The sequence below is a fragment of the Conger conger genome, chromosome 5 (assembly GCF_963514075.1).
Source record: "Conger conger chromosome 5, fConCon1.1, whole genome shotgun sequence".
NCBI lineage: Eukaryota > Metazoa > Chordata > Actinopteri > Anguilliformes > Congridae > Conger > Conger conger.
Genome location: NC_083764.1, coordinates 55,280,396 through 55,306,027, shown reverse-complemented (window position 1 = coordinate 55,306,027; position 25,632 = coordinate 55,280,396). Strand labels below are relative to the sequence as shown.

Here is a 25,632-nt window from a genome sequence, read left to right as displayed (position 1 = left end):
GTTCCCCTTGGGGCGGACTGCTGCGGACATGGCTGGCAGCCTGACCTCACGATCGCTTCCTGGTTAATCTGATTGGGCAGGATGGAGAGCAGGCCCCCCGTATTTCGTTAGAGCTCATCCACCTACCGCCAGGCACCGCTTTTCTTCCAAGCTTCCTCCGCATGCAAACCGTGTCAGTCTTTAACTGGGATCAGTGTCAAGTCTTAGCAGCTCCCAGGAATCGAGCTAATCCGAAAGCGTGTAACAATGAACAGTCCCCTACCTGCCGACCATAGAATATCCCGGTGCTGCACAGAACATTTGGCTAACCTATCTATCTATGTGCTGCCGTTTATCAGTCAGAGGACCAAAGGGAACCATTTTGTTACTCTTGTGTTGTTAGGGGGGCTTGATTTGGATGCACCGCACGCAGTGTTCTGGTATCAATCCAGGCAGCCCTGCACATCTATTGGGATGTTAAGCAAATGTTAAAAAAGGTCATCGAAACAAAACAGCAATATCTCCCTTGTTTTCTTTCTTTCACCACTATTTATTTTCGAGGACGGTCTGCGGGGAGAAGGTCCCACTTTTCCTCGTGACATGATAAGTTGCACCTGCGACCGGCTCAGACATAGAGTCCAAAGTTCTCATTTTTTCTATCAATAATCAAAGACATCCTGCGGGACTGTTGTTTCCTTCGGTCTCCAGAAGTAAATGGAGAAAAAAGAGGGAGAAATGAAATCCATAAGAAATGAAATCCACGGTCGCCGACTACGTCTTCCGCTCATAGATCAGTGTCAGCCAATCGGAGCGCTGGGATTCACTGGCAGCGGGTTCTTGGGGGGATGCGGGAGACCTTGATTATAAAATAAAAACACACACGCGGGGTCGTTGGCATCGCTCTTCATTTGGGCGGCGCTGGTACACGGCGGGTCGGAGCGGGCGGTCTTCCGCGGTGGCCTCAGAAACCGGCGTTTCCATGACAACGTGACTCTAAACTCACATCTGGAAAGTTTCCGTCCTTTCCCAACTGTTACATCTATCCAGCTTGGAACTGGCTCTGGTGTAGAAACTATCTTCCCTCTCAGACACGACATGCTGGCTTTTCCATACAGTAACACCTCTAAAGCCTGATTCATACTTTATACGTCGAATCTACGCAGATGCTACAACGTGTAGTTACGTTTCCGGGGAGGTGCGCGTCAGGCTACGTCCTAGGCAATGGTGTATGGAACATGGCTACCGACAAGTAATCAGGCTTAACTGACAAGTACATACAATACATTTTATTTAGCACACTTTTAGCCAAAACGACATACAAAAAAGTGCATAACTAGGTCATGGAACTAACTACAGAACAGGTAGGTACAATTCACATCAGTTGTAAGGCCATGAACATACGTCTCGTACACAAGGTAGACAGGTAGACCATCAAGGTGTGTGGCACAAACACGCTGTAGAGGTGAGCTGCAAACACGAGTGCCTCATCTTGATTCCGAAACGAACGCATAGATTATCACGGCAGGAAAATCAATGACATTATGCAAGGTGAAGTGGAAATGCCGTGGAATTGCATTCCGACAGTTTTAACCGTGACTGTGTCGGAGGTATTAGGAAATTGCTTCATAATAGCTCTTGAGAGTTGCTTATTTATTCCCTAAAGACAATCTTAACTCATCTCGCGGCTATCAAAATTCATGTTAAATTCGGGTTAAGAGCAGCGATCGCATAAGATTAAGAATATTAAAAGTTTCATCCGAGCAGTCCAGTGTATGAATAAATGTAAACTCTGTACACTTCAAGCAGTAGAGAACGATTACCCCAGGGACATATTCCTTTATTTATCGATTTACTTATTTATTCTGATATTTGTTTTGTATAGTTTTCAGAGTACTGAAAAATAAATTGAAATACATTTTCAAAAACATGAACGTTTGAAGACGAAAAACCTTGCCGTCTGTATTAATAATTCATGGCGACTAAATAATCAATAATCCTTTGCTTTGCTTATCTGGGCTTCTCTCCACATAGTTTGCATGGATTTGGCATTATCCTTGTCATACTGCCGTTCGTTTATGTGTTACAATAGCACGGGCACATTATGCAAAACACATTTCCATAAATTAGCATAATAAAAGGGAATAATAAGTGAGGTGGCTTGATCAGTAATTAAAGCCGGCTTGAGCACAAGGCAGATTAGGAGGCTATGAGTGTACATGGGTTTTCTTTTTCTCCTTAAAGGAATTCAGAAACTGAGGCTAAAACATCCCAGCTGACTTTGTAGATTTTTTACAAAGTCAATAATTGACGGTTTTGAATCACAACTCCAAGAACCCCACCCCCAAACAACATCTATATTCACCCCCCACCCCCCACCCCCCCATCCACAAAAAAGGAAAAGATTATCCAGAGGACATCTATCTGTAATTCATCATTCATGCAATCTATTCAAGAAGCCACAGCAGAATTTATTTCAAATAATCCCCAGAGACTTTTAATTAACCACCAATCTATCAAATAAAGTAAAAAAAGTACAGAACTCATCCACTGCTCAAGAATTCATTTGTGACAGATGTGTTTTTTTTTTTCTAAATGAGAAAAACATATTTCATATATAGTAATGACAGATACTGACAAATAAATTGTTCCATCTGAAAGTGAAGCAAACACAAGGTTATAATTAAAGTTCTGGTGTCAAAAAAAAAAGCCCCGCAATTAAAGTATTAAACTGAATATTTCACATGATTACCTCTAATCCTTTCCCAAGTTACTTATTGTGACATGGTTAGTGGCCAAATCTGTGATATAGGCCTTGTTCTGGACATCTGGCTCTGTTATATCCTCATAAAGTACCCTTTCAATCTTTCTCTGTGCTGCTGCTCACCCAAAACACTGGCCAAAGGACACACCGGAGACCCAAGCAATGAGGAGGGAGAGAGGGAGAGGGAGAGAGAGAGACAGACAGAGAGAACACAGACCCTCACAGGATGCCAAGCAGAGGACAAAATGAACAAATCTCTCTACTCCACCATGTTTACTCCAAATTTACTGGGCGTCCTTCAGAAGAAGGACAAAGCGCCGAACATTACCCTAATTACTTCTTGATGTTGGAGTGAATCCTGGTTTGAACCCCCCCCCCCCAAAAAAAAAAACCAAAAAAACATTCCCTGAGGGAATTTGAAAATGTCAAAAAACCAACCCAAATACTCACCATCTCACCATTTAGATTGCTTCAAAGCGAGGCCTCTATGCATTGAAACCCGAGATTATTAAGAGCAAGAACCCACGCTTTTGCAATTTCTTTGTGAAGGCGAGCCTTTAATATTAATGAAACAGATTTGGTCTGTAAGAGCGAAGAGAGGAGCCGGTGGAGGGAGCGTGTGTTAGAGTGCAGAGGACTGGGTAATTAGAATGAATGTTCATTGGCTATTCAGGAGTTAACTTCTTTCCTTTCGCTCCCGTCGTTTTTTAAAAGATTTCATTTGGAGCTCAGCTGCAACAAAGCTTTGTGGATAAGGGAGCTGCCAAAACAGGGAGGAAGGTTTCTAGGGGGTAATAATTTGAACTAGCTGACTCAAGCTGGTATTTATAAGCTATCTTTCAGCTACCGCTGGCACTATCTGCATTGCCATGGAGATATGACGGCTGCAGATTGTGCTGGAGAGTGTGCAAGTATGCACGTGTGTGTGTGTGTGTGTGTGTGTGTGCAAGTATGCACGTGTGTGTGTGCATGTGTGATTGTGTTTGTGTGTGTGCGTGTATGTGTGAGTGTGTGCGTGTGTGTGTGTGTGTGTGCATGTTTGATTGTGTTTGTGTGTGTGTGTGCATGTGTGAGTGCATGCATGCATGTGTGATTGTGTTTGTCCGTGTGCGTGCCTGTGTGTGTGTGTGTGTGTTTGTGTGTGAGTGTGTGCATGCATGCGTGCATGTGTTTGTGTGTGTGCATGTCTGAGCATGTGTGTGTGTGCGTGCATGCCTGTGTGTGTGTGTGTATCCGTGTGTGCATGCGCATGTGTGTGTGTCTGTATGTGTATGCCTGTGTGTGTGTGTATCCGTGTGTGCATATGTGCATGTGTGTGTCTGTATGTGTATGCCTGTGTGTGTGTGTGTGTGTGTGTGTAAATGCGTGCGTGTGTGTGTCTGTATGTGTATGCGTGTGTGTGTGTGTGTGTAAATGCGTGCGCGTGTGTGTCCGTATGTGTATGCCTGTGTGTGTGTGTGTGTGTCCGTATGTGTATGCCTGTGAGCATGTGTGTGTGTGTCCGTATGTGTATGCCTGTGTGTGTGTGTGTGTGTGTGTGTGTGTGTGTATGCCTGTGTGTGTGTGTGTGTGTGTGTGTGTGTCTGTGTTCCGCATGCCAACGCATGAGTCTGTGAGGCTGTCCAAACACAAACAGCATTTTGTCTTGTCGAAGCACAAAGCAGCAAATGCGGGGGACACTTCTGACACACAGAACTCTTTGTTTTTCCGCCCCTTTCTGTGATCTGAGCACCAGGTAGTGTGCTGGGATGGGGAGACGGCTGGTGTCAGGTTATTTATGATGAGTCTGTGGGGGGGTTTCACAAAAGAGCGCGAGCGGTCCGCCGAGGCGGCAGCTGCTACAGACACCGCTCCCCGCTGGGGCCTTCATCGCTGCTGCCAAGCCACGGCTGCCTGTGTCCACAACACAGCCACACAGCCACAACGCCACACAGCCACAACGTCACACAGTCACACAGCTACAACGTCACACAGTCACACAGCCACACAGTCACAACGCCACACAGCCACAACGTCACACAGTCACACAGCCACACAGTCACACAGCCAAAATGCCACACCGTCACACAGCCACAACACCACACAGCCACAATACCACATAGCCACAACACCACACAGCCACAACACCACATAGCCACAACATCACAGTCACACAGCCACAAAGCCACAAAGCCACAATGCCACACAGCCACAACGTGACACAGTCTCAATGCCACAACGCCACACAGCCACAACGTCACACAGTCACACAGTCACAACGCCACACAGCCACAATGTCACAGTCACACAGCCACACAGTCACACAGCCACAACACCACACAGCCACAATACCACATAGCCACAATGCCACACAGCCACAACACCAAACAGCCACAATACCACATTGCCACAACGTCACAGTCACACAGCCACAATGCCACACAGCCACAATGACACACAGTCACAATGCCACACAGCCACAACACCGCACCGTCACACAGCCACAACACTATACTGCCACACCATCACACAGCCACAACACCATACTGCCACACCTTTCCTTGTGCTTATACTTATGGGGGGTTGTGCAAGGATCGACTATGATGTTCCTAATCTAGCAGTTGTGTTGAGCTAGGCCCACGACACCTCGGAATCCTGGCAGAGTGATAGACACCTTTTCTATTCGTATGTCAGATACCAGGGGCAGGGCACTGCAACAAGGCATATCTCTACCAGAAGAACTGGCACCTCCAGCTCAACACAACCCAGAGCACAACATCATTCACTCCTGCCTGCACAATGCATCACAAAGCCAACGCAGCTGATTTTGGGAGGATTTGTTATTTGCAAGCACTGAGGTCAGCAGATTCAAAATCATCACCCCCCACCCCCCTGTCTGAAAAATAACATTTTCATTGTATTCTCACCAGAAACACTGACAGCTTTGTTTTGCATCGGCCGTAACTACAGTAGCGTGAAAGGACAGCTGATTTGTAGAGGACTCCTCTCACACACGCTGAACTCTAGCCCGATCCGCCTGACATTCGCACGAAGGGGTGGGTAACGAGGCAGCGAAAACTAATTTCAGCAATCTACGCAGATAAGCGCGGGATGTCAGATGCTGTAATGTCATATGTACTATAGAGCCAGTCTATTATAGGGCACTTCAGCTGAAGGACAAGCTATTGCGCTCCGTTTGGAGAGACTGGGAGCCAGTTTAAACAGATTAAGGTTATACACGCTCTTAAGCCTGTTTTAGCTCATTGAGCGCAGCTTGCCTAAATGTTTGCTCTGACTGCTATCTGTGTCTGATGCTTGGCAGCAAATGTGAACATTATATTTCAAAAATAATTGCCATTTGTGCCATGGTTATTTGACTCCCGGTGTCAGAAATAAAACAGCGCAAGTCCATATCTGCCCATATATATACGTGCTGCAATATTGTGACAGCAAGCTATATTTTCTAGCAATATATTTCAGCAAATTCCATTTCCATAATGGTTTTCGTACTTGGATGATTTCTCTTTTTTTGCCCAAAGCAATAGCTACAAATATGAGGTGAACAGTTGGGCCTCCTCCTCTCATATCCTCTAGCCTGCAGTGACTGCCATGGTGATAGAGTCTAAATTTTCAGAAGGCTTTGAACGAACACACACTTCTCCCTATGACTAACAAAGCAGACCAAAGGCCCACGGTTTCTGAGGAAGGAGCACAGTTTCCGCATTACTGAGAGTAACATCGGCAGTTTTCATTTACAAAGCACGGAGGCATGTTTCACCGATTCAATTAAGGAGTCGCTGTTTTCGATAACGCTCAAATTATCACTTAAATTGGACGACGGTAATGAATCATTTTCAGCGGTAATAACTGTGCAGGAAGCAGGCCTTTTTCAGAAGAGCCCTGTGTTCTCACAGTGTAAACTGTCTGATTGAACATAACAGCGTTTTACAATGGGAACAGGCTATTCAGCATATCCAGGCTTATCATCATGTTATAGCTCAGGCCACCAGTTTGCCTCGACCATGTGACCTGCAGGGATTTAAACCTGTATTTAATTGGTTATCCTCCAGGGTTCCCTATAGGCACTCCAACGGCACAGTCTAGTGACTAATTGTACCATTGCCTTTCTAACTGACACATTCATAAAAACAATCAGTTGATCTAATATGCGAACATGGATGGAAGTTTAAATTGGCACAAAAGTGCTTCTATATTTATGTCCAAAATGTCAACTTACCAAAAGTGACACTGAAAAATCCACATATTTTTAATGCTTATTTAAGAGGGATTCACATTTGGAAGGGAGTCCAGTGTAGCTTGGCCGCTGTGCTGCTCCACCACAGACGTGAGGCGAGGTGTAAACAGAAGGTATGGAAGCTCAACTGGAAATTAACTACTGAAGTCAAAGGCACCAAACTGTGCAAGGCAGACTACCTGAGGTTCTTCATCTGTCTGCGACACAGAGATACACTCTGCTCCAGATGTCAGCCACAAATGCATGCAATAATCATAATAATAATAAATATAAACCTGCTAGTCAATCCAATGAAAAGTATGCAAATACCGTGTATTTAATTATTGCTAGAGTTGTGTTCTCTAGGATGGTTTTATTGGTACTTTTGTTTGGTTATGTAAGTTGTTTAATTCTTGTTCCTACATAAGTGTATATCATTCCTTAACAGCCCAAGTCCATGTCTTTGTTGTATTCTTTGCACTTGAACCTGTACTTCCCTCTAGGGTCTTTCAGTGCACTTGTCAATGGTTATGGGTAGGCACTTTGTTGTACATCACTCTGGGTAAGAGCATCTACCAAATGCCTATAACGTAATGTAATGTAAATAACTACATGATTCATAATGTACTGTAACAAACTAAGCAGAATGAAATAACTAGAGATTCATTTTCTTTCTGCCAATGGCACTCCACAGCGCAAAGCATGACCACCCGGGTACCCCATAAAGCCAGGGAAACCTGTATTTTATACACTTGTGAAACCAGTTTGAGATTTTCCTGAGTCTGAGGTGGGATTTGAACCTCAAGCTCTCACTCGTCCTAAGTTTTGTTCAACAAACCCGTTACCAGTCAGCTAAAGGCGAAATCGGCCGAAGCCAAGGGCAACAATGTTATTTTCAATTTGAGGGTTATGACATCAGGGAGTGTTGTCGCGGTAACCTGCTACGAGCGTTTGCCGCACTTTACTGTGCTTCCTGGCAAACTAGCGGAGCTAACCCTGTGACACTTGCACTTACAGAATTTGAGCACATTGAGCACACTCCAACCCCTGTCTGGGATCTTCCTGTCAGTGCAGTTATTTCCCAGACGTCTGTGATTGCGGATAACTGATTACTGTGATGCGATACCTGAGTGCTTTGACTGCTCTCTATTTTGACAGGTCTGGCAGAAATTGATGGCTTACACTTTTGACTGGACGGCCGTGTCTGACTGTTTGAAGGCTTGACAAGGTGCCATCTCGTGTGGAAAGCCCTGTTCCGATGAAGCATCTCCCAGCAACTGCGAATGCAAGACGTTCTACCTCACAGCAAAATGTCACACCGGACGCTCAAAATGCCATAAAGCAAGCAATTACAACGTTTTAAATAGCCCTGCGGTTGCCAGAGTTTCATTTAAAAATATGCCATGACAAATCCACAATAATTTCACAGCATTAGGCAATTGAAGACCATCTAATACATTTACTATTTCGCAAATAAGCAACATTTAACATACATGCAGTCCAACTCCAATTTATTCATTATTGTCATGTCATACACTGTCATGAATTGATAAATTCAGTGTGCTATATTGTATTTTATATAACACAGAACTTTTCAAAAGTAGACAGTATCAGTGGCACCACAGAGATTTTATTTTTTAAACTACATCTCTGCCACAGACCACAACCCCAGACAAGCACTAAAACCTGTCAGAATGCATATGCTATAACCCTTTTTCGGGATTTGGCGTAATGCCACAGAGGATCCACACATCACATTGCTATGGTCCTCGGGCCAAGCAGCATCACATCACACACACGGACGGCCCCCGTGCTGAGGAAGGACCTTCGGGTGTCCCATGCACTGCCTGCCTGTAAAACCTGCTATTCTCTCCTCTGCTAGCGCTAGGCCCAAGGGTAGGCCTCTGGGCTGTGCTAGCTGCTACCCTACGGCAGCTAGCACAGTATCAATGCAGACAGGCAGGTCACAGGAACCAATGGGACTGCACGGCACAGCGAGGACCAGGGGAACGAGGGTAAACATCCCATAACTCCAGGCAGAAACAACAAAGCACATATTCTTTCTTCTTTGGATAACAATTCTTGGCTCCGAGGATTTTATGACAGGGTTTCCAGGGTTTCTATGGTTTCCCACATTTCCTGGTTTCCTGGAACATTAATTAACTACCACAGGTACAATTGAGGTCTCATTAGGGTTCGGGCTGAATAAGAACCTGCTAAATAGCATCATTTCCCAATTAAACAATGGCTAAACCTTCCCCATGTCTGTCTGCTTTATATACTGACTAAACTGGCTGTTTAAAGGAGCAGACTATTTGCAGTGATGGACCAGTGTGCCTAATGAAGTGGTCACTAAGTGAATATTTCTGTATTTTATTCATATCGTTCCTTACATATATCATGGATATTAGATATTATATATTCATATAGGTCTTTAGATAACAGTTCTGGGAGATTGCAGTTTTTTATTCAAAATATTTAGGCGGTAGGATTAACATGCCTGGAACTCATATAACATAACACTTCATCAAGTTCACAGTTCATGAAGTACTGCATGGAATGCATAAACCCTATTTTCATTTTGAACTGATTAATTACCTAGTGCAATGTCACTTTGTTCATACCTTAGATTGCTAAGGGACGTCTGATTAAAATTTTATACAAGACCTGGGGGGTTTGTGTTAGAGTAATATGAGTTATATGTAAATAAAAACAATGCAAGTGCACAACTAAAAATGACCCTTAGGTTTCATAGATATATTGCATTCAGTGTCAGATGTGAGGCTTGTCGCAGAAGAGACACGTACGAACAGAACATATTCTCTTACCCAGAGATCCCCAGCTCAACACAGTGTCTTATCAGAAACCCTGCACCTCAATTTAGTGCACTGTCTGACACAGACACACTGGAGATGGAATTCACCGAAACGCTCGAACCACACGCCGTACATCCTGATAGCACACTCTGAAACAGGCGGCAGTGCTAGCTCACTCAGTGTCGATGCTGCATCGCCTGCGAGCTTTTGACAATTTCTTTTTTTTGGTTCATACTTAACAAGGAATTTTCATCAAAAACAATACAAAAGTTCCCTTCATTAGGTAGAAATGCTCAGATCCTCAAAATATGTAGGAGAGCTACAGCCTGGTTTTAAGTACAGGTTCGATGTTCTGCTACAAGTGTGACTGGCTATTAAAGCTCTAAAGAACAGACTCTGTGGGAGAATATATGAACCTAATTAAAAAGGGCCTTAGACTCACACACATGCCTATACTGGTTAATCACAACACCAGATTCTTACAGAAAATGCTTTGAAACAATTCCTGCACATATTCCGCCAGCTACATAATAAAGTGGCTTTAGTTAACTGATATTTATATCCAAATTACGGAGATCTTTATATAACATATCAGGGTGGCATGTAAATAGCTTACTACAGCGAACAATGAGTGGAACCTCTCCAAAACCACAGCCGAAGGGTATTAATCACCAGCGTGACATCTTTTGTTTTTGCTTAAATAAACTCATACTGGCAGATACAGTTGCCAATTTCTTCAGACGAGGCAGAGCACCGTGTGAGTTATCTCTGAACTTTTTTTTATGTCTCCATACTTCTGCTACTTATTTTCCCTCTGTACTTCAGTGACTTTTCTTCCCTCTCCGTTTCAGGGGAAAAAAACGGAGGGAAAGAGGAGGAAAAAGGCACCGCGCATACCGCAGAGCCTCGCGCCGAAGCAGAAACGAGTAACTTTCAATGACACGTATCCGCGCAGCCTGGCAGGTAGACAGCTGGTGCAGGGCAGAGGGAAAATGGACGCCCGGTCAGCCGTCTCTCCTCTGGAGCGTCCTGGCCCTCGTCTCTGGCTCCGGCACCGGGGGCGCGGAGCAAGAACAGCCCATCTGCTGCCGAGACTGGAACACAACCCGCGCGTCCGCGGCAGGGCCCGGAGACGGATCGCGGCGCTGCCGGCGGCCGGCGGGAACACGACCGCGGCTCCGGAGCGAAACGGGGGCTAGGGCGCGGAGCGGGGGGCGGCCCAAGGACACGCCTACAGGGGCCGTCTGGAGCCGTCCGGATCAATGGCGAAGGCGGCGGACGCGGCCCCTTGACGTTGAGCTATGGACAGTTGGAGGCGCGTTTCTCCGCTCTGACGAACGGGCGGGCTTGTGTTTGGAGTTAATCCATAAGCCGGCCCGTCACCGTGGTGAGGAGAGAGGGAAAATCGATCCTCGTGTTATTTCGTCTGCCGAGGCTCTCTTTCGCCATTTCACACATTACTGTAAACTACAAGTAAAAAATAAACACATAATTAAACATATCATTTGTCTGATATAACCACCCCGCACCCCCGATGTGAGAATAACTACACGTGTTTCAGACAACGCACATCCAGCTCGTGTACAGCGGCAACAGCAAACCCGGGGAATCTCTGGTGATGCAGGTTTGAAATCTGAGTGAAGGACATGGATGACTTAATGACTGCTTTCATTCTCCCTCTTATCGCATTCGCTTCATTACCCCGCTGGTTTGGATAGCAGAGCGAACACCTGGGATTACAGGTTTAAACGGGCGGCTTTCTACCTTCGCGGCAACTCGTGTATGAGAAAGATGACTCACAGACAGATTTCTTTTTATAAAGTGTAAAAAAAAATCCAAAACCCAATGAATTGGCTGGGAGAGGGAGGACACTAATCTCCGAATCCCGATGGAGAAAAATATCACATTTCTGTCTTACTTTCTGGCTAGAGCAGTTACTATAGCATTGATAGGTCTGCCAATAACATGGCAGACATTCTGTTTTAAAAACATCCAAACTTTATGGGCGACTGTCCACACGATAATATTAAACAAAGTGGACAGATGGGATATTTGTGTTTAGACAAGCTGCATGTTTCTTATTTGTGTTATGAAATAAGTATATACGTTAGCATTACGTTGTGCTGGGGTTTGACGAAAGCGCAAAAAATCGAGAGCATAGAGACGTATTAGATATGCATTGGATTTAGAAATAGAAAAATATCCAATTCAATGTGATTCTTTCCTGTTTACACTTCAAGTGAAAGAGCATATGAATCTCAAATATGTGAAAAACAAATCGGATTTGGATCACTTCACGCGCCTTTAGTTTATGTTTGAATCACTAGTCTGAATCAGCGCTGTCACCTTTGACCTTCCACCACTAAGTTGATGTGATTGGTTAGAAAATATAGCTTCACCCCAAAAGTGGGTAGATTTTGATGTGCCGAACTGCACTGTTTTCACCAATCTGCCAAATCTCCACCGTACGGTCGGTTGGTTAAACAACCCCTCGCTCTCCCCCACCACCCTGATTCTCAACGTCAACAGCCAAATGCAAACTGCTTCACAAGTGACCTTTCTCGCTAAATAAAGGTTACATAAACAAATAAAAACGGCTCACACAAACGTTACATGTCAGTGTAAATAACAGGGTTGTGGAGGTATGCTATTTGACAGTATTTAAATAAAGATTCCTGATCAAATTGGGTCTCTAGTGCAGGTCACTGCATGACTGCTACAGCCACTGAATACCCAAACACATTTGCTCATCTGCTACTCGGCTTGTGAAGGTCCACTGTTCTTAGAGGGTATTTAAAAGAAATAAATAAGCCCCTTTTTCCTGGCCCTTTTAACTGTCTCTATTGATAAGGATCTCTGGCTGAAGTTACGTAACGGACTGACACTGCACTTAAAGCGATGCTCGGTACTGAATGAGGAAGTGGGAGATGTAATGTAGAGAGGCAGAGGTCAACGACCTCACTCACTGATGGATTTCATGTTCATTGGATATGAGCTTCAGACACGGGGGGGACAGAGAATCGCAGATTTTTGTGCGAGTTTCTCTGCTAGCGTCTCCTAACTCCTGCAGAATGTGCAGAATCCTTTAAGCACACCTCACAAATGGCGTGTCCCTGCCGTTGTTTTGAAGCCTTGAAAGTCGAGGCTCTTTAACAACGGCAATTACCTTCACCGTTGATTGCACTGTGTCTGTCTGACTTAGGGATGTTTTTCACACGGAGAAACATTCCTATTTGAAGTGCATCGCTCCGTCTACACCTTTGCAGGTGGTTAAGAGAGTATTTTTCAAAGCCCAACACTGGGCTCATAGCGATCATGTCCAATGACTGTGCTCGTTAGCAGAATATTGAGAACAAAAACTTCTGTGAAACTTTCGGGGAAACTCTCCGATTCATTTTGTATTGTTTTTTGGTACAAGTTTCCCCACTTATGTTACTGTTTGCCCTCCCGGCACAATAAAAAAATGCTTGAATTTTTCATGCAAAGACCAGACTCTCATAATGGCAGCTGGACTACAGTAAACCAGTCAACATGTGTACACATCAAACAAAGAAAAACAAGATGCAACTTTTACCAAAGCCAGACTCAGTTACAGCAAATGCACCTACGCCGTGCTTAAAACCAATTGCCGTTTCTCCTAGGGATGTTCTGGTAAGCCAGGTGGAACATGGGTAGGTGCGTGCTGCTGTTGTGTATGCTATTACCATCTCCAGGCACTTTATTTGAGGTTTAGAAATGCAGAAAACGATAGAACTGTTTTGAGAGTTCTGTTAGGAGCAAGTCAAAGGGGGGGCGATCAATTGAGTTGCAACAACTGTTGGTTCAGTTCGAAGAGTAATTCCCAAATCAGTGAGACTCATTGGCTTCTCATGACTAGCGCACCAATGCAACTGTGCAGTCAGACAAATAATAAGAGTGGTATTTCAGGTGAAACTCCAGCAAACACAAAGAACTCTTCTTCAGTAAACAGACAGTACAGCTTCCTTTAATTGTTTTATCAGGGTATGTAGTCGGTTTTTATGGCAGAACGAAAAACATCCACGGGACAAACCATTTTCTTCACTCCACTGATCCTTCATTACACTCCTACATTATACTTGCACAATAGCCCCGATTATAGCTAGTGAGTCATTACTGTAATAGCTAAACTACTGTATAGTTTATGCAGTTGGTTTGTAAAAAATTAAACAGATATGTGTACAAAATATTTAGTGTTTTATTGGAAGAATTTGTGTAAAGACAGCTTTGTGTTCATTCTCCTCCAAGTAGATGTTGAGTGCAAGTGACCTTTTCTTGTCATTGCATGCCCTTGTGTTCTTACTTAGGCAATATAATTTTCTCCTGATGTAATTTAAAATTAGTTTCAAAAGGATTATGTGATCGCAGGTCAGGGTAAAGAGGTTCTTGAGTTTCCAACAACAACGAAGTGCTTAAAACATAGCCTGATGCAATCACTACCAGGACCGACTCAGATGCCAGAAAACCCAGCCATCCAATACCGATGCCTTATATGGCATTCAGCATGGATCCACCCTGGTGTAAAATCCAGCTATGACCAGCTTGAAATTACTAGCTACCAGCTGTTTCAAAATATAGCTTGAGCTGGTCAAACCATGTTGACTATGGAGCTGGTCTGAACTGGGCAACCAGCTACCAGCTGTTTCAAAGTTTACTGTAGCTTCAGCTGTTTTTTTTTTTTTTCAGCAGGGCAGACGGCATACAAGTACCTTCAAATCACATAGCCTTTGGACCCATGTGTTGTAGAACTCTACATATAGTCACCGTGCCGTCCTGTTAATGGTGAACTGCACCCTGGAAGCTATTGCACCAGGAAGAGATCATTGGGCGTTTCCCTCCATAGACAATTCTGATCTCATCCCCACTGAAGTGGACTTAGACACAAGACACGGGCAGCATCATAAATCCATAGGACAGCAGCCACAAATTTTGACATTTTTGAATTAAACACATTTATTACTGCGGTGCTACTCAACTCCATACCAGAGGGCACAAAGCGGATGTTCATTTTCATCTCAGCTTCCAGTTAATTAGGTTTGAATCAGAAGTTAGACCCAGGGAACTGCTATTTATTGTATTCACAGTCAGGTCCACTGTGTCAGTTACTCACTGGGGAGTTATCTCACTGGGAAGCTACTTAAGGATACTGACTCTTGCAGAGATCAGTGCTGATCTCATAATGTTACCCTCCCTTCTGTCAGCAAAGATCAGATTTATCAAATTATTTTTAAAAACAAAATAAAATAAAACTGTGGATGGTTATATAAAAGCTGCTTCATCATGCACGTACACACACACACACACACACACACACACACACACACACACACATTACTTACACTTGCACAAACACATATTTGCAGAAACCTCTTTTAAAAGGATCTCAGAATATTACTATATCTAAAGAGGCCCTGTAAATACTAACATTTGATGATCAGCTCATACACACATGCACACTCAGGCACGTCGGCATGAACACATAGTATCCTTACAATGCAAGGTTACACTAACAATTGTAATTACCACACACTCATTTTAGTTTATATTTTGCATGTCATTACATCATGATAGATTAAATGAAATGCGTAGTATATAGTGATAATGTGTAAGGTTAAATGTGACGCACCCTCAAAACAAGCTGTTCCCCACGCATAGCCGCTTACAGCTGACTGTAAACTATGGCCACAGCTGAATACCACAACAACCTCCTACTGGGTATAATGTGGCAGTGCTTTTTGAGGGATCTAATTTTGACATGGAATGGAAGCAAAACCACCGTAGTGCTGCAACCTGCATTTGATACTGTAAGTATCTGAAGAGCGAATTTCCCAGAACCCTCCTCGTTACCTTCCCAGAACAGGCCTCCTTCAGTCACAAACAACCGCTTCCTCCCAAACAAGACTGGTGTCAGCACATCTGTACTGTAGCTACAGCACCGCTGATTAAAACTCACATAATGAATCATGTGAAGTTCCAGAGGGGATCCAAACAGGACGTGGCCTGAGATTGAACCGCGATTCCCAGAATCCCCAGCGAGCTCATTACCTCCACTCAAATGAACAGGACACTAAGCAAGGCGCTGAAGCACTGCTGAGCGAACATTTCATACCCGTGCATGTTCCACTTCCGAGAGGATGAGGTTGAGGAAGAGCTACTCACAGATATGTTTCTATATTTTTATGGGTAATTTAAAGGTTACAACAGGAAATATTTTTGTGTTAAAACATTGCTACAAGACCAGTCCTATGATTGAAAAAGGCTCACTGACATGTCGACTATATACAGTTGACGGACCGACACTCTGTACCAAAACATTGTATAGCTGTACAATAATTTAAGGTCATTGGTTGACAATCGGTTCTAATTGCCACATCCAGCATGTGGGGGGGTTCAACATCAGCACAGTCACAGAGAAGGCGTGGGATAAACAGTGTGGTGGTTTGAGGGGATTTGGTGCTGCTATTCCTATCTTGACCGTCAGAAGTCCGAAATTACCTGTTGTACCTTTTTTAATCTGTTATGCATATCCCCACACATGTGCTAAATGTTTTCACTGAAAATTGATTACATTTTGAATTTAATGAAAGGATTTCCAAATTTAAAGAGCCAGCAGTTATTGACAGAATATGCCGCACAATCAACATCCTTTCACTATTTAAAGACTGAACATCAAACAGACCAGGGGCAAATACATAATTGTTTTGGAATCAATTACTTTTATACGCCTTACTGCGCTTGTCTGCTGTACTGGAACCTATATTAAGCGCTCTCTAAAGTGTAAACCCCACCTTCTGGTATTCTTGGCTGGCTCAATTAAATCAGGCAAGACCAATCGAACACAGAAACGTATTCGAATCCAAAACAATTACGTATTCAAATGCCAAATGCATCGCATGGTCATTCACACGGTGCGATTTAGGTTGGTTATGAAATTTCTGTTGAAGTATAAATGAAGTTATACAGTAGAACTTCTGAGGGGGAGGGGGGGTTGACACAGGAAGCAGGGGGCTCAATAATACACACCCCTCTTGTCAGAAGTGGTGACCTCTTGTAAAATTGTAGGGCAGAAGAAGGTGAACTGGGTCCATTAGGCTGAAGGAAGTGGTGGCGGCACAGTCACGGACCTGTGACACCAGACAAAGAGGGCCCATTACGTGTCTGCCCACTCCCTGGCTGAAAAACAATGGAGGGTGTGTGTCTCTGCGTTAAAGTGCTCCAACGTACAAGGGTGATATTTCGCAAAGCGTTCTTCCGATCTTCTGTCCCTTTCCGCCGGGACATAATGAAGGCTTCCCGACCAATATACTTTATCTGACATTCAGGCTGTGGGGCTAATGTCATTTAAGACAGTGTTCCACTTAAATGTCAACTGTCACTCAGATCAGAGTGGGAGAGTCTCGCTGTCATCGTGTCATATTATTTCATTGATGTTATTACACCCGGTCTCCGCCGCCGTTCCTCTGATGTGTGCCTTTGCCCTGAGACTTCTAAAATCATATCGGTAATTATTACATAAAATATTCATTTTAAAAAATAAAGACGCTTCCTTTTTTCCGCTTTGCTGCAGAGATAAATTGAAACTGGAAATCAGGTCACGGGTAAAACATCCGAACCATTCCACTGCATGGAGATCAATTGAATTATTTACTGGATCAATGTTCGTGCTGGATTATTGATGCAATAACTTCACGTGTTATCTGCTGGATGAATGGCTGGAGCTTAATGTGATTTCTATCCCTTGAGCTGTTTATTTCATCCTGATTATATATTACAGTTTAATATCTAATGCTAGCAATAAAGTAAACTGCAATCATTGATGAATTGGCATGTTTACTGTATATATTCTTATGATCATATAAATACAAGCATGCGATATTATGTCTATATTAAAAACGTGAAATTACCCATACAAATATGGTGTTTACTCAGCATGGCCAGGTGAAAGGCTGCCTCAAAAAATACTTCAAAAGGAGGATTTCAATCAAGATTGGCAATCCATCCCCTGTATGGGGATAAAAGAAGTTGCTAAAGCACAAAATTTTGTGAGGAACAGCTAGCCAAACAAAAACACCTGCCAAATCTTCCGCTCACCCTCCAATTTTCCACGGACAGTCGAACAATGCAATAAAGATGCCCTCAGGCCAAAAACAGCATTTTAATATCACATAGCAGAATCACACTGGAGAGAGGTGCTGCCATTTGCAAAATCTGGCCCAATTAAAACAGAACATATGAACAAGAGAAGAAGAAAACAGGCAGAGCCTAGAGGTATAAACAAGCGGCTTTTCTCCATCTTGTGATAAGACAGAGGAACTGAAATTCAGTGGAGCGACTCTCTTACTCTTAGTCCATGAGTGAGGGACACAGTTTTACATTTACATTATTGGCATTTGGAAGACGCTCTTATCCAGAGCGACGTACAAGTGCATACCCAAAACCAGGGATAAGTTTGCTGAAAGACCCTAGAGGGAAGTACAATTTCAACTGCTACCTGTACAACAAAGATAAGGACGAGGGCCAATTTCTTTTTTTTATTTCTTTTTTTTGAGAACAAATAAACAAACAAACAGAGCAAAAGTGACCAAAGTGAACTATCCAAACACTGCTTACCTAGCCAACTAAAAATACCGATACACAAAACACATCACAGAGACAACAATTAAGGTTCACAGGGAGGTAGGGAGGTAGTTAAGCTAGTAAGCTAGTCTCCAGCAGTGGTTTACAGTAATTAGTAACTACTAGTAAATATCCTAAATATGTGGACTATGACTGTACATATTTTAATTATATTAATATAGAATTGTATTATACCTTGATTGTTCTGTTTCCATAAGTGGTTGCCATAAGGAAAATAGATTGAATGAGTGAATGAATGAGTGAGTGCTTGAATGGGTGGGTGGATTGCTGAATGATAGTTACTAAATCACAACTGAAATTGAAGCTGTCAACACGCAAATAGCAAAGGCCACTAGGCACTAATGCCTGATTCACAGCTAAGCTGTGCTGCTCTAACAGGTCGCTGCTCAGCATTAAACAAAGACCTTGGTCTGGGACCACCTGAAAGCTATCAACCCACTGAGTTAAGAGTGGTTTCTCAACTCAAAGAGTTAAGCTTACTTCCAGAAGTAGGTTATTTGGATTTTGTGAGTGAGTGATAGTTATTAGGGCAGCTGAATCACAACTAAAAGAGAAGCTGCCAAAAAGAAGCAATGCTTGCTGGGATTCAGTGCAACAAACAGCTGAGCTGATGAAAGCTCAACTTATTTCTCCAGAAGAATCCGTACTTTTTTGGCAAATGTCACAGACAGAGATGCAGACATCTTAACAAATGGAGTGTGAGAAAGCAGCTCCAGGATGGATGTAATTATAGCAGTATAATTAAATCGTCGTCGATCGACTTACAGAGCAGCAGATGCTTTGGCTTCCACTAGCGAAGGGTGATTATATCTTTTTGTTGTTTACCTGTTGTAAGACTTATAATCCAGACTTGTGTGAGGTTTTTTTAGAGCTGGTGAGTAAGAGAAGATTCTCACTCTCAGTACAAAAAGAATTATGGATTCTATTCAGCGTGCTCTCCACATCTGTACTGAGGACCAGACAGATGGAATTTTTAACCTCCATAACAGATTCATGTAAGAGGAGTTCTCCTCCCAGCAACCTGGGTGGCAAGAATCAAAGAGGATGTGAGAAAATAAGCCGACAGGAAGACATTTAAAGGTTACTTCCTTTTCAAACCGATTATTAGAAAATAGCAGTTTTTTTCCCCCAGACACTACAGACGCACAAGCATATAGATATAGTTTATATAAGTACATGTCAAGTAACAAACAACTAAAAATAAATAAATAATCATGCAAATGACCTAAGATAAAAATACAAAAAACCAATAAGAAAATGTTTTGGTTCCAAATGCTGATAATTTAAAATCTGTTGTCATGACAAACGGACTGCATTTATGTTTATGCGTTAAGTCAAGCAAAACCATCCATTTTCCCACCAATTAAGCCTACACAGCCAACTTTGTGCTCTGCTTAAGAACCTTCTTTGTTAGAATCACTCTTCCCCATTAAAGTGATTTATAGCGAATTACTGTGATTGCACAAAAGTTTGTTCCTCTTCCCCCCCCGGCCGTCCTCAAAGCGCCAAAGATAAGCGCTAAAGTTAAAAACTACTAAGGGGGGGGGGGGGGAGCTTATAACAACCTTGCATGACAATTAGTGAGATTTCTGACCTGCCTTGTTGCCATGCTACTGGTGTTCAACCCACTGGATTGAATTCACTCCAGCGTACACATATTCTGGAACCTTTTTTATTCCTCTGTCTTTATTTTCCGATGGCTGTCTTCTCACACAATGAAGACATGGCTAAAGTGATATAAATCAGCATCTGTTTAAAACTTGGCGGTGGCAGAAGCGATAAAAACTTTTTTCTGTTCTATATTGAATTGCAATGAATCCTGTCATCACTCTCACGAGTGTGTTTGAATATTGAATAATACAGGCAGATATGTGCGGCTTTATGTAAATGTGAAATTCCACTGTTTAAATGCAGAAATGAAATGGCATCTGCTTAAAAAGTGCAATAGCTTCGAATGGAGTTAAAAAATCAAAATGCAAAGCAGATGAAACAGCACTTACGAAGGTTTCTAATGTGACAGCGCGGTATCACAGATCGCAGACAGATAGCCAATCTATAAGCCTTTGAGAGCTGTTGGAAAAAGGGCTTGGTCTGCCTGGAAACCTGTGACGTAGGGCTGGTTACACCTGCAGCAGTCATCAGTGACCCTTTGTTGGATCCCTCAATGCTCCTCCACCTCCTCTACTGCCTCATCCATGGAGATCCAACCCGTGTGTGAAAAGCACTGTGAAAATGCGCAGATTCACCAATGAAACTGATCCTGCTCTCCCTCCAGCTATTGTTCCGGCTCCTTCCCTGGAATGAAGCCGGATTGATTAAGCCCCAGACCCGGTTATCTGGTAAATGCTCTCATTCCCTGGTTACCCCACTCTGCAGTCAGGGTGTCAGTGTGCTGCTATTGCCCTTGAGTCTCGCTGCAGACAAGCCTCGTGTTCAGGGTAAAATGATTAAACATACAGCTACAGACAAGCCGGGTGTTCAGGGTAAAATGATTGAACATACAGCTGCAGACAAGCCTCGTGTTCAGGGTAAAATAGATAAACATACAGCTACAGACAAGCCTGGTGTTCAGGGTAAAATGATTAAACATACAGCTACAGACAAGCCAGGTGTTCAGGGTAAAATGATTGAACATACAGCTGCAGACAAGCCTCGTGTTCAGGGTAAAATAGATAAACATACAGCTACAGACAAGCCTGGTGTTCAGGGTAAAATGATTAAACATACAGCTACAGACAAGCCGGGTGTTCAGGGTAAAATGAATAAACATACAGCACAAGCATGCAGGCAGAGGGATAGACAGATGGACATGTAGATAGCTAGGCAGACAGACAGGTATAGATAGACAGACAAACATATGTACATACACAGACAGACAGATAAGACAGATAAAGATAGACAGCTAGACAAACGGATAGGCGGACAGATAGATAGACAAGTAGTCTGCCCTGTCAGGCAAACTGGTCATCTAAAGCCTGAGTGTATAGATGTAGTTAAAGCATCTGTCTCTCCGTACCTCAGTGTTAATTAAGTTGGCCTACATACGCTCTCCCATTCTTTCCTTGAATAGACATGTAGGTTTGCACTTAAACGTCATCAGCGCGCACAGAAACATTCACAAAATGAAGTGCCAGCTTTGATCCCGTATCAAAGAACACACATTTGAATTACACACTCAAACATTTCCGGAAATAACCCACAAAGCGATTTTGCGTTGGATTTTCTACCCATTTCAGCATTAACTCAAATTCCTAATGCAAATTAGCAATTTCTAAAGATGCCAGAGCCCCAGAATGCAGTTGTTGAAAAGGATGAATGAGACCTGGGAGCAGAACAGGAGAAGCAGGAGGTGACACAGGTTCTGTTAGGGAACGGCAGGGAACACTGCCACGCACACACTCTGAGAGAGTACTGAAACCGCTCATGTGAAAAAAGCTATCAAATATAGAACATATGTAAAAGTCTAGACGACTACTCTCAAACACATTCGGATCCTTTCTTTCCTCAAAAAAAGCAGAAGAAAATAAAATGAATACCCTCAGCGGTTTCAAGTTAATTTTATTTAGAATTTTGGTACCATCATACAAAAAACCCCGGTGCCCATCGATGGCTGCCATAAGTGCATCCTCCCCTCTCCTCCACCCCGTCCTTACACCCCCCCGCCTCTCCTCCAAACACTGATATCTGCGCCTCCTGCTCCTCCCCTGTGGCTGCTGATGCTGCTGTTTCACTCATCCCAGCCTCCTCTCCACCTGGATCGACGCCCAAACAATGACAATCCTCCGCAAGATTGTCCTGCCTTTCCCTTTCCCCTCCACCCAGCACTCAGCCCCCGACCCCTAATCATCACTCCAATCTCACAAACCCATCATGCCATGACAGGACCTGGTTCCGTCCAATCTGTTTCCATGCCCACCAGCCCTCCTCCTACTCCCCCTCATCCCCTCATCTTCCCTCTCTCTCTCTCTCTCTCTCTTTAATTCCTCTCTCTCCACCGGTCGCTTCCCCTCGGTTTTCAATTTATACTCTGTCATGCCGGGGCTAAAGAAAGCAGCTGGTGCCCGCAAATTACCGCCCAATGTCTCTCCTCTGCTTTCACTGTAAAACCCGAGGGCAAGCTTTTCATTAGAAGACATTTAGACAGGCGGAAAGCGGAGAGGGTGGCAGATAGCGAAGGAGCCACAGCTGAGGAAGTGCCATGGCGGGAATTGAACCCCCCCAGGGCAGCGCTCCACCCGTCTCACCGGGTTAGGGTCAGCGTTTAGCTAGCGCTGACAGCCTGACGTATCCCATTCCTGCTGCATATGCAGACTCACCATCCCCAGCCACTCTGGTGCCTTCAACGCGTCGCCAAAATCAACACTTTATACTGTATACTTATATCTCACACACTCAAAAATAAATGTTTTTTCTCATATGCTCTCTCAGCAAATAAGTATAGTATCTTCACTTCTATATGTTGGAAGGTATTTTGCAGTAAGCTAAGCAACTACAGGGTCAATTTTAGTGTGCTAAGCACACTGCACTTAACCGACAATGTTTCCAATAAATCCATGGATAGACACACACTGAACCTCATAAGGCATCAAGGGCAAACATCCCGGCCGGTCTGGCAGAAACAGAGGAACAGATCGTAGCCTGTGCTATATGCGGCCTACCCTTGCTGATGTCCTGGTACTCCAGCCACAGCTGTCTCTGGACCTGCTTGTTGGGATACCAGATGTTGCAGGACTCCTCGAACCCGTACACGGCTTCCTGGATGAAGTGGTTCCCGAACTCCTTCAGGATGGACACAAAATCGTTCCGCATGGTGGCGCCGTCCAGGGAGTGGATGGCGGAGCTGAAGGCTGGGAGTGACAGGTGTTATTTCAGACAGTGGATGTGATAGATGCTATTTCAGACAGTGGGTGTGACAGGTGTTATTTCAGACAGTGCGTGTTATATATGTTATATAAGACAGTGGATGTGATGGATGTTATTTAAGGCAGTGGATTTGATAAGATGTTCTATAAGACAGTGGATGTGATAGATGTTCTTTAAGACATTGGATGCGATAAGATGTTATTTCAGACAGTGGATGTGATAGATGTTCTTTAAGGCATTGGATGTGATCAGATGTTATTTCAGACAGTGGATGTGATAGATGTTCTTTAAGACATTGGATGCGATAAGATGTTATTTCAGACAGTGGATGTGACAGATGTTCTTTAAGGCAACGGCGTGGACATGACAAAAAGGTTTTAGAAGTGACGCACAATCTCCCTTAAGGCCGGAGGTGTGATGCCATCACATAATATTACTACTACTACTACTAATAATAATAATGATAATAATAATAATAATCTTTAAAGAGTTTCTGTCCTAAAAAAATATTTTCTTGCTTTAGATATAGTATATACAGGAAAATAACATTTCCCTTTCTCAGAGTTTTTTTTATTATTATGCTCAGGGCTCATGTGGAAGAGAGCTCTATGATCTCAGTGCGACACAGAATAGATATGAGCCCACAATGCCTCTATACCTGCCATTGTAAAGACAGCAGGCTGTCAAAAACTTCTTCAAACATATAAAGTATCCTTCACTCAAGTATCCTTCGTGTCTGCAACAATTGAAAACATACACTAAAATAAAATGTATCTATTTTTTAAATCCTAGACAATGAACGATCACCTTAATGCAGCAGATTTAGCGTGCCACTTGCTTTAAGGCTATGGAACGTGACAGATGATCTGCTGTAAGGCTTTTGGACAGAGCCCAGAGGTCCATTTCAACCCAACACGGAGTCCGCTGTCACTTTTACGTGCCGCGTGAAAGTTTACCTTCCATTTCACAGTGTCTGTAAAATGGTGGAATCCAGGGTGTAGCAATTGCTTTAAAAAATAGATAATTTAAAGGAATGAAGCTCTGGCAAAGCGATAAATCTTTAATGCAGCCATTTTAACACCTGGCAGAGTAACTTGTGCACGATTGGAGAACAAATCTAAGTGGACGGGACCACTGTTGTCTAATTGCATTGCTTTCAGTAGCACTGCTGTTTTTATTTCTTCAAACAGTTATAAAGTTTCAACTACAAAGCTTGTAAGTTAGTATTTCTTTGCTCCCATATTAGTAGTCTGTCACCGCAATTAGCCTGAATAATTAGCTATGAATATTACAGTGTTATCGTGATGATACATTAGCATTGTTAAATTAACGCATCGCAAACACATATCACTCCATCAAAATAGCACGCAGCTACACAAGTCAGATGTTCGGTAGGCATTTTCGATGGAAAAAATCTTGACACAATGCTTCAAAATGATCTGAGAAATAAGCACTGTTAAAGAGGGAAAAAGCTCACTCGTCACAACGCTCTGAGGGACACTATCTCTCGCTGCGCGGTGTTTTGGTGACGGATGTTTACGCGCTGGGACGCAGGGAGCAGTCCATCACGTTTAAGTGTGCCATTATCATCCACCGGAGCTATAATGCAATATCCTGACCTTCTCCCGTACCGGCGGTATGGCGTAAGAAGGGGACGGTGTTGTATAATTGGGCACCGGCGGAGGCAGAGGCGGTCATTAAAGAGGGACGGCGTGCCGCGGTTCGCCGCTAAATCAGTAAACTCCCACTTTCACCCGCCAGATGAAAAATGAAAACTCAAAATGGCGGCGGGCGACTGGAGGTAATGAGACGGAAAAAAACGATGTTTTAAAGGTCAGCCAGGATTTTATTCAAAGGGGGACGAGACCGTAGAAGTGCCAAATCTGCAGGAACAGATCGCGGCGTGTTACAAAATACGGACGCAATATGTGAACAGTAAAATGCCCCTGTTTTGAGTGCTGAATATTTCATCAGTACAGACAGCCGCACAATGTTCATAGGGCAGCCAAATGAATAACACGGCGCGGTTTTTTTCCAACGGGTGAGAAAGGAAACCAGAATGAAGGCAACAGGTGCACCAGGAGGAACGGGCCCATGTGGGCTATGAGCAGAAACGGAGGGAAATGAGGGTTTTTATTGAGAGTAAAACAGTCATTTAACCAAGACCGTCTTTGTGGCACTTCTGGGGTTCATTTTTGTGGCACTTTTGTAGGGTTCATTTACTTCCAGACTTTCTAGCTTATCAAGCATCCATTAATGCGTGTGTATTTCCCTGGAATTTCAGTTCCCATAAATCTCTGATTTCCAAGAAAAAGGGGGGCAGGGGATTCAAAGAAACTAATCCA

General features: G+C 43.5%; 1 protein-coding gene across 1 annotated transcript in view; it reads right to left on the bottom strand.

The window, feature by feature from the left end:
* The window catches only part of astn1 (astrotactin 1), a 354,373-nt gene that overhangs the window by 85,165 nt on the left and 243,576 nt on the right, over positions 1–25,632 (bottom strand). The window contains exon 16 of the mRNA XM_061243332.1: positions 23,083–23,271. Within this exon, the coding sequence (XP_061099316.1) occupies positions 23,083–23,271 (189 nt within the window). The remainder of the gene's footprint in view (positions 1–23,082; positions 23,272–25,632) is intronic.